Source organism: Aphelocoma coerulescens, chromosome 11, assembly GCF_041296385.1.
Source record: "Aphelocoma coerulescens isolate FSJ_1873_10779 chromosome 11, UR_Acoe_1.0, whole genome shotgun sequence".
Taxonomy (NCBI): Eukaryota; Metazoa; Chordata; class Aves; order Passeriformes; family Corvidae; genus Aphelocoma; species Aphelocoma coerulescens.
The window spans coordinates 8890640-8900503 of record NC_091025.1 but is presented as its reverse complement, the minus strand read 5'-3'; the positions used below and the strand labels follow the sequence as shown (position 1 = coordinate 8900503).

The following is a 9864-nucleotide window of genomic DNA, read 5'->3' as shown; positions in this document are numbered from 1 at the left end:
AGCAGAAAGGACCACATTATGTTTGCAAACAAAAGATTTTAAAAAATAATTCCAAGAGTGAAGTTTGAGTTCTGTTACCACTGAAAGCAAGAAAAATAGGACAAACGGGGAAAAAAAGAGCATCAAGTAGTTTCAAGAACTATAGATTCTTTTACTGTGATCCTGATTTTACAAGCTATATCCACCCTGAGTGGTATTTTAGTTGGAAGAATTCAGCAGCTTTCCGAGCTGTGTTTACTTTGCCACGTTTTACGTGGGAGGTCTCCCCAGCCCCTGTGTGTGCACACAGTGACCACAGCCCCCCAGTGGGCCCTACATGAGCTCATGGGGGAATCTTCTGCATGTTCAAAACTGATTTTCACTTGTCACTGAGGACTTGGGAAGGAGAAAAGAAGTAAGGGATAGACAAAAGGAGTGAGAGAAAAGCCAAAGCAGGACTAAATGAGAAAAAGGAAATATGTTTAATTAGTGTCTTCTGTAAAACTTTACAAATGTACAGCATAGTGCAAAAACGCAGTCTCAGCACATCACCTTCAAGTAAAATTAACAATGTAAAAAGCTGAGGAACACAAGCTTCACAAGCCTTCTTCACAAGAATGGCTCCCAAATTCTCTTCCTGGAGGTTCCTCTCTCACCATCAAGCTCCAATCTCATGTTTATAGTAGAGCAAAAAGCCTAAAGAAAACCCCACGAACCCTCCCAAGAGGCTGCTCCCCATGAGCACAGGCTGGAGCTTGCCCTGTAGGACACAGCCTGAGACGGAGCCAGGCTGGAGCTGCACCTGGCTCTGCCCACGGGGTTCATTTCTCATCCCCAACCAGACAATCCAGTCAGACACAAGTGGGCACCCAACCTCAAGCATGTGACAGGCTCCATAAAAATACAGGAAAACTACTCAGGAGCTTGAAGTTAAGCATGTGCTTAAATACCTTGTTGGATCAATACATTCAGTGTTAACATGACAGCAGCCTAGAGTGTGGCAGTTCAGAGAAGGATGTAAATCTTGAACATACACTGTCGGTGTCAGGAGACACCAGGCAGTTTTCAATTACCTATGAGAAAAGAAGTAAACAGAGTGCAACTCAATGACTTTCCATTGCTGGAAAGGGCAAAATAGGGTGGAAATGGGCTGATGTAGGTGAGCTTTCTAAGCACAAATCTGTCAAAAAGAAAAACCTTGTCCAGGATACACTCAAGCACATAATCTAAATACCAGGCCAGTGGGGGCTGCTGGAATTTTCCTTTAGTCCTGAACACAAAAACAGTGGCCAGGATTAATTCAGGAGCTCTCACAACCTCACTCCTGCACAGACCACATCACCAAGGTGGTGACAGAGCTCCCAGCATAGGAATCAGCTGGGCAAAAATGTGCTCAAAACTGAATGTTTCTGAACTAACACGTTTGTTCACATGGTGATAAATGGATGGAGGAAAGGGCTGTGACAGGAAGGTCCATTTAAAAAATGCTCATCTTACTGAGCAGATTTTGAGCCTGCACTTGTCTGACTGATTAGCTACACAGTGGGGTGGATGCTGCTTGACCACAATGCTCAGAAATACGGTTCATAACCAAGAATTGTCATGGCAATGAAGGCAGGCAGAGCATTTCTTCAAATGATACTGGCACAGCTTAAACCTCCCTGTCTAAGCCCTTAGGAGGCCTGAGTTAATTGAATTTCCTGGGTCTGTCCTACTGCATTTGGGTAACCTTCCTAAGGAAAAGCAACTCAGGTAGCAGATACTCAGATAAATAATACGTTCTCATTAGAACTACAGCATAAAAAACAAAGCTCTGCTTTGTTGAGAAACTCAGTTGTCAGAAACCACATGGATGGGGAAGGTTAGTTCAGCCTTTGAGGCTGGTCTCAGATGCACAAAGGACAGAAGAAAAGTTTGTGGGACATGGTGGACTAACCCTTCTGCCTCTCTCTACACTGAGCAGCTGAGAGTCCTTCTAAAATGGGGATCCAATCAATTAAACTGTTTAATCAGATTTTATACATCAATAAACCAACAGGCACATCTTCAGGGGAAATAGAACAGGTCAAAGCCAAGGAAAAAAAACATTGGACTGGACGTGGTTTACTTAGCCAGCACCAAAACCCAGAGCGTGCTCAGTCAGTCTTCTCTGCACATGGAAAATTGTGTGTGCAGAAAAGTCTATCCCTTTTCTAACTATAGAGTGCCCTGCCTTTATGTAAGAGAAAACAAATTTGGGGCAAAACAAATCCCAAACAACAAATGCTCTCAGCTCAGCATGGGATGTTTTGCAGCCTGTGATGGTCTGTAGCTCCCCTAAGAGCCAGAGGCACATTCTTGGTGGGGTCACTCAGAAAACAATCTTCTACATACCCCAAGAGATCTTGTTCCTACTCACCCTAGGAGGATCAGGGAGAGGTACAGGGCATCCCATCAAACCCAGAAAATGGATAAAAAATATTTTTAGAGCATTGGACTGGCATGTAGAACTATTTTCCTATTAAAAAAACGGCATCAACAAGGGTCAGGCATTTTAGCTAATCTGTGCTGCCCCGATAAAATCCAACAGTTTGCCATTACAGACACTAGTCAGGACCACTATTTTATGAAGTCCCAGATGGACTTTCAAGCTACTCTTCACTTATATTTTATTAAAATATTTGAAATTTCTAAAGCATTTTCAAGGAAAAAAAAATCCTGGCAAGTTCTCACTCCCCCTCGGAGCAAGCACCAGAAGTAGTATTTTGTTTTAAAAAACACTGAAATCCAGGTGCAGGGAGGGTAATGCAACAGCTACTGACCATTTCCATCTACTCAAAAAAAAAAAAAAAGGGCACAAAAAGAAGCTCTCTTGTGGGTTTCTGAGTCAGTTTTGTTTCTTTACATTCAAACCTGTGGATGCTTGGATGGGTGGGAGGGAATTGTTGTTTCTTGGAAGCTCAATCACTGGCTGTTGTCCGTTGAAGAACTCAGGTTTAGAGGGATATCCCCTTGGACACCCACAGAGGACATGTAGGAAGCCATATTCTCAGAAGGAACATAAAGTGATGAGTTTTCAGGCAAGCTGATGAGGTCATTCCCAAAGATGGACTGATGGTCGAGGAGGAACTGCTGGGCACTTTCAAGAATGACATCTTTCCCTAGGAATGGACAGCAGAAAATTCAGCTTCTGGAAGGCAGGTTACCTGATTTTACATATGTGGAACTGAAAAATGACAAATCCCCATTGCAACAGCAGCTGAGGAGCCTCACTCCAGCATAATCACTTGGAAACACCTGAGTGAAACTTGGACTCGCTCAAAAGCCCATTAAAATCAAGGGGAGTCTCTGCAGGTCACCAGGTGGGTTCTGCCTGAATGCTGAGATGCCTCACAAGTGAAAGAGGGATGAGCAAATGTTGGAGACACTGGGAAGAGGATGAGAGCAGCTGCTCTTCTCCTTCACTCAAGAACTGTCTTTCTTCCTCTTTGTAGAAGAACCAGAAAGGCTTTGCAAACAGGGTGCTCAAGGACTCTCTTCAGTGTACCGGGGTTTTAATGCCTTTGAGAGCTCATGAAAGAGGCTGAGGCTGGAAGTCCTTGAATGACGCACAATAAGACAAAATTGGGGTGGGCTCAGGTGGCTACAGCACCAAACTGGGGCTCACCAGAGCCTCTCTTTGAGGTCTATCCCAGCTGAACACATATGAACATACATCACAATTCCACAGCCAGGGCAACACTCCTGGATTCATATCTAAGGTCAATGACACACTTTAACAGATTCAGCAATTGGGAGAAGATCAGCTGGACAGTTCCCTTGAGGTCTGCTAAAAGGTCTGGAGAAAGAGACACACAACCCGTGCCTCTGGCTGCCAGCAGCTACTGGAGCACCTCCTCTGTTGCAGGAGCCAGAGGAAACCCAGGACTGTACAGCTCTTACCACCCCTACCCATTGAGATCACCACACTGCTCTGAGGTGGCAATGAACAGGCAGAGAAAACAGTGGAGACACTGACAGTCATGATGTGCACCCATTGCAAAACCAATTCAATTCCATTTACACCTCAGTTTAACCCCCACCCTTTTCCCACAGCTCAGGAACTGGCTTAGCAGCTGCTGTGGAAACACTGCTGACTGACAGTGGTGAAAGCAAAATAACAAACATGGTTTGCTCCCTCAAATGGCAAAGTCAGTGCTGGACATCGTATCTGCCTGAACAACATCCCACTGCCAAGTCCACAGAGCTGCTGGTGCCCCTACCTGGGCAGGTGCTGTTGAAAGGTGGGTTGAACACTTTTGGGGGCAGCTCAGTTGCACTCTTCTCCAGATCCACTGTGAGTCGCTGCATCTTGATGCAAAAATATAAACTACAATGTACAATTATACAAAGACAGGGGAGCTTGTTAGAACTAGGCCGTGTCTGAGCACCGGTGCTTCACCCCACTGCACAACACCCACCAGGAACACAAGCCATCCTCCCTGCCCGGCCTCTCCTCCCAGCCTTACTGCACTTCACTAAAACAGCCACACCATGCGCTCGCTCAAGGGCAGATCTGCCTGAAGGAGAGGGCTGTGGGAGGTGCAATCCCCTATTCAGCACTGGCTAGTACGGCATGAAGCTCATGTCACATGAGGGGCCAGGCTGATGTCACTGTGGCTGCCCTGCCCTGCTGCCCTACAAAGCAAACCCACAGTCCTCCGCAGGCAGTAATAAAGAGGAAAGGGATTTTCTCTCCATTTTCCTATGACTGTCTTTAAAGTAAAACTAGCTTTTGCTTGCATGGTGCTCTAGGCAGAGAGCTCCTGCAGGTATTGCTTCCAGGCTTCTCTGTGCTCATGACTTTCTGTAGGACAAGCAAGAGCTCCTGGGAAATTCAGTGGGCTCAAGGACTGAACTACTGAACATTGCAGCCTCCTTTCCTGGCCTTTTCTCTCATGCAATTCTTTTTAAAAGGCAACAGCCCTTGCTTCCAAGACTTGCTAATTAATATTATTATTATATTGTTATGATTATTTCTTCAGGCACTCTCCTTCCTAGCACTCAGGAAGTGGAATTACCTAGTAAATTCAAAATTATTAAAACCTAAAAAGGATGTTGACACCATGAAGGAGGCTTAGGGACCTTTTGCATTTCATTAGAGTAGATTACACTTGGCTTGTCCATCTGTAGAGATGGCAGAACCATCCAAGCCTTTGCCCAACTTGGTTGTCAGTGAGGGCTCTGAAAATTCATCCTCCATCACAAAGGAAAAAGAACCCAGCCATGCAACAATTCCAACCCAAATGCTTCTGTGAGTCTATGGTTTCCTTCACTGTTTATTAAACCTGCTGTTTCTGTCTGTTTCATTATCAATTCCAAACAAATACTGCCAAACAATTTCTCCTTGTTTCTTCATGTACGGGCATGCAGGAACCTCTGTTCCAATTGCATGGAATTTTACTGCCCCTGAAACGTACAGGGATGGCTGCACTTTGTAAAGGCATATTTTATAAAGAGCTTTGGCACAAAGACACTTTATAAATCTATGGTATTAGTAGGATGTGACATTCACACTAAGAGAAAGTTTAGAGCAGCCAGTTGCAATTAAAGACTCCAGGACACCAACAGTCAGTCAGAGCTTGTCTCCAGACAAGGCCTGGCTGAGTGGGAAAAACAGGTCAAGAGTATAATACAACACTCTCATGCTGCCCTCAGGAGATGCCTACGTGCTATGCTTTAGCCCACTCTCCCCTCTGGTTACGAAATAACTTCCTCAGTTGTGCACAAGCTCTGCTTTGTGGTTCCATTATTATTTAGGCAAGGCGATCTAGGGGAAGGCGTCCCTGCCCATCGCAGGGGGGTTGGAACAGGATGAACATTAAGGCTGCCTCCAGCCCTGGCCGTTCTGGTGTTTCTATGATTTTTATTACCATATCTCAGAAACTCACATCTCTTACCGGGGGCAGACTGGCTTCCATTTCAGTCAAATTCCACTCACTCAAAGATAAATTGGGATTAAAGACCTGTTGGGAGAAAAATACAGTTAGGGCTCTGAAAGGTGTAATGGTTTGTTTTTCTCATGCCCTCCCCTGCCTGCTGGAGGGTGCAGCCCTGCTGGGCTGTGGGCTCTTGTGCTGGTCCAAGAGCCCTGCTGCCTGCCAGGGGAGGGACAGCACAGACACCCCATGCCACAGTCCTGTCACAAACCAGGGCAGCTCTTAGTGTTGCTGCACACACACAAATCAAAGCCCTTTTCTGCTGCTCTTGAGTCCTAGGACACTCCCAGATTCATACGATTTTTAAAAGCATTCCAAAACTGAGTAGCAGAGGGCAGGTTACTGTTGCATCAGGGCTTTGGTGGCAATTTCTTGAGAAGTCTGAGCAATTTGGGAAAAGGAGCTGTTGATCTGGGGCCAGTTTTATGATTCATTCTCACTCTTGTGACATAAGTTGCACAGAGAGAGAGAGAAGTGTGTCAGTAACAGGAAAACACTTCCTAATGAGAAACAAGAAACAGAAACCAACAGTCAGTGATAGAGCAGGCCATTAGAAAAGCTCTCTGTAAAGTCAAACTCAACCACAGACACTTGGGAACTGACTTGAAGAGAATAAGATTGATTTTTTTTTAATGTTTTTTCATTCTGTTTATCCACGCAAGCTCACAATGTGCCTCTATCTGGAGCACCTCCTCAAGGGAGCATGTATTTGACATATCAATTCTTTCCTTACATACAGAGTTATTTGATTATTGGCAAAAACCTTTCATATACCAACTATATGTACAACAACAGAGAAATAAACAAACCTTCCTATTTCTGCATGTCTGCTTAAGAAAAAGGCCACCATCCATTTCTAAAGAAAGGTGACCACTGAGACTGACAAATACCTCAGCAGAGAGAGAATTTTACATTGGCTACACTTCCCAGAATATGAGGAAAAGGGGAAGGTAGGAAAAGCTAAACACAGTCTAGGAATATCTAAGATGTAGAATATGCACAAAATAAATTAACCCCTACAAAGCAATTACCAAACTAGCTAGAGAGTCATATTAAACCTATTTTACATAAATGTGTCAAGTCTCATGTTGATTTCTTTACCAAATGCACTGTGTTTTGTGTGAACTCCTAGAAGTTCAAATATGCATATTTAGAAAAAAAAAAGCGTAATTTAAAGCTGAAATCTTATGAGCAGGTCAAAACAGAGCTGTGACTCCAAAGGCTACATGTGGCAGATAAAATGCCACACGAGAACAAGCAGCACAACCTGATTCACAGCCCAAAGGAACCTCTGTGAACTTCACAGCTCTGTTTGATGCAGCCCTCCCAGCAACACTCACATCCAAGAGGCTGGCAGGCTCCAGGCTGTACTGCTGGCTCCTCAGCAGCAGCTGCAGCCCTTCTAGGCTCCAGTCGGTGCCCTCCAACGGGTCTGAAATATCTGTTCTGAGAAAACACAAGGGGAAATATTGCCACGAAGGAAACTTGCACAGATACATACAGAAAGCAGGACTGAGCAGCCTTCCAGAAGGATGTTTATGTTTAAATCTCATTTTGAAAATCAAGAGCCCACTGTCAGCCTGGATTTATGCCATGTAACTTGGTTTAATCCCAGAAGTACAACTCGGCAGAGCACACAGGGGACTGGGCAGATGGTAAAACAAGTACGACAACCCCTCTCCTGGGTGACATGTGGTTGGGGGACGGATAGTCTGTGCACATCTCGTCAACACTGGGAAAATTAAAGCTTTCCTTAGAAGAAATCTTTTTAGAGATGTACTTGGAACCAGAACAGGCTGCATTGCCATTCTCCTTGGTCCAAGATGCCTGAATTACTGGTAACTAATGCTTTTTAAAGGAGTGACTTTTAGCTGCAAGCATTCACCCTGCAGGCTGCATTTACTGGAGACATTCAGCTAAATGAGCAACGGTGAGGCCCTGCTGTTATTAAACCCCTCAAAAACTATTAAAAATTTATCTTAAAATCAAGTCTTTAAAAAAAGGATTCTTTTTCTTCTAGTAATATGTTTTTAAGCATCCAGTGGGTTCAGAAGGAGGAATTTCATTCTCTGTAAGGACTTAAAGGAAAATGGAGGCTTTTCTGATAACTCTATTGAGTGTTTTGGGTTTCCCTCCCTCCCAGTCCTCCTTACATGGCTGCAGTTGCTATCGAGAGTGAACTGAAGTTAAGTTCCACATCATCCCCCCAGCTGCACCATGCTTTCCTTCTGCTGGTGAGGTCTCCTGGACACTCCCCCACGACACGGGTGCTGTTGGGATTTCAGTCTCAGAGCACAGCTCCAGAAGTGGCTCACTGGGACCACCCTGGGGCTGAGCCTAATGACACAGTGCCAATCCCCCCAGCAGGGTTAGCACAGTCCGCAGCAGGCCTGCAGACACACATGCTGGTCTGGGCTCCAGCTGTCACTCGGACCTTGGGCAAATCCCTCTCAATGCAAAAAGCCTCTTCCTGCTCTCACAGCTCTGATGCACAACCTCTGACAGCTCTTCCTCTGCTGGGCCCTTCAGGCAAGTGATCCACATGCCCCTACCTCTGTGAACTGTCCCCTGGGATTCAAGGGTCCTCTGGCAGGTGCCACAGGTACAGGATGGAGCTCACCAGGCTGCACTTGGCAACTCGAAGCCACCCTCCCTCCCCACCCTGGGAATGGGAGGAGAGGGCCATGAGCAGGCAGGGCCACAGCTCTCCCTGCTCTCCTCACCTGTCCAGCAGTGCCCTTCTGCCTCTCCTCTCAGGTGGTTGGGAGGTCCCTGGTGGGGCTGCACCACAGCTGCCTTTGCCTTCCAGGACAGACTGAACCATGGCCACCGGCAGCACCGGGGGCTCGGAGCAGGCCCGGCAGCCGGGCAGGGGCACATCGGGCTCCACGCTGGGTTTCACTCCAGGGCTGACTGGCTCTTCCTTGATCAGCATGAGGCACTTCTCCCTGCAGCAGAGACAAGGCTTGGCACCACACACAGCTGCTCTGCAAAGGCCTCGTGCTACTGGGAAGGGCAGGAGCACAAGGCATTGCTTCCACTTCCCATCAAACTGCCCCAGAAGGTCTTTCCATTTCCTCAGATGGGCAAAAGAAGCCAGCAGCCTCTCTTTCTTTTCAGCAAGCTCCAGAAACATGCTCAGCTGGAGTATCTGCAGTCACTTCATCAGTCACAGCTATAATGAATTTGCTCCGTTCGATTGTTTTGCAAATATGGAAGATACATTTCCATGCACTGATCATTTCTTGGGTGAGTGTTAGGGACAGGTTAAAGGGTCACTGGGCTAGAGAGATTCCCCCGAAATAGAAAAGTCTCATCCTAGAGACAGGAACGGGATCAGTAAGACCATCACATGCAGGAGTTAGGATTGGACCAGCAAGCACTCTAGAGATCCCAGTGAGACAGCTCAGGATCTTGTGGCCCTGCAGGACTTGAACAGAAGTTATTGAGATCTGACAGTCCTAGTCAGATGTTTTACTTGGTTGGAAGCAGAGATTTGCCTTTTTCCATTGGGAGAGGCACTCCATGTTATCTCCAGATGGACAAATGACAATGAAGTTTTGTTTAGAAGCATTTTGTGTGTAAAAACCTACTCTGTGTTACTTTAGGGGACTTTACAGCTCCCTGTGAACCTGCACAGCTGGAGCCAAAGTGACAAAGGCACAGAGATCAACAGGGATGGTATGTGACACTACAGCGCTTTCCTCAACATTCCTTTCAGATCATCTTCTCGTCTCATGGGTCCCAAACTCCTACCAGAAGCTCAGCTGATTTAGGAAGTACCACACCTGAGCTGATTAGGGCCATGGCTGGCTCAGATGCCCAAGTTGTGCAGACACAGCACAGATCAGAAGCCACCAGATGGCACTCAGTAATTAGTAGAAATAAGCAACTTAACTTGAAAGTTATATTCAAGATTTTCTGCTTT

The 9864-nt window shown here is 46.0% G+C and overlaps 1 protein-coding gene across 6 annotated transcripts in view; it reads right to left on the bottom strand.

Annotated features, from left to right (window-relative positions):
- Positions 1-465: 465 nt before the first annotated feature.
- The window catches only part of HSF4 (heat shock transcription factor 4), a 31308-nt gene continuing 21909 nt past the window's right edge, over positions 466-9864 (bottom strand). For 2 of the 6 annotated variants that reach the window (XM_069026898.1, XM_069026900.1), the window contains 5 exons: positions 8660-8884; positions 7277-7382; positions 5889-5963; positions 4221-4308; positions 466-3119 (listed from right to left, as the gene is read on the bottom strand). In XM_069026898.1, coding sequence (XP_068882999.1) covers positions 2923-3119; positions 4221-4308; positions 5889-5963; positions 7277-7382; positions 8660-8884 — 691 coding nt within the window. In that variant the 3' untranslated portion in view covers positions 466-2922. Of the gene's footprint in view, positions 3120-4220; positions 4328-5888; positions 5964-7276; positions 7383-8659; positions 8885-9864 lie in introns of all 6 variants that reach the window. The other 4 variants (XM_069026899.1, XM_069026903.1, XM_069026901.1 and 1 more) reach the window with 3 other exon arrangements.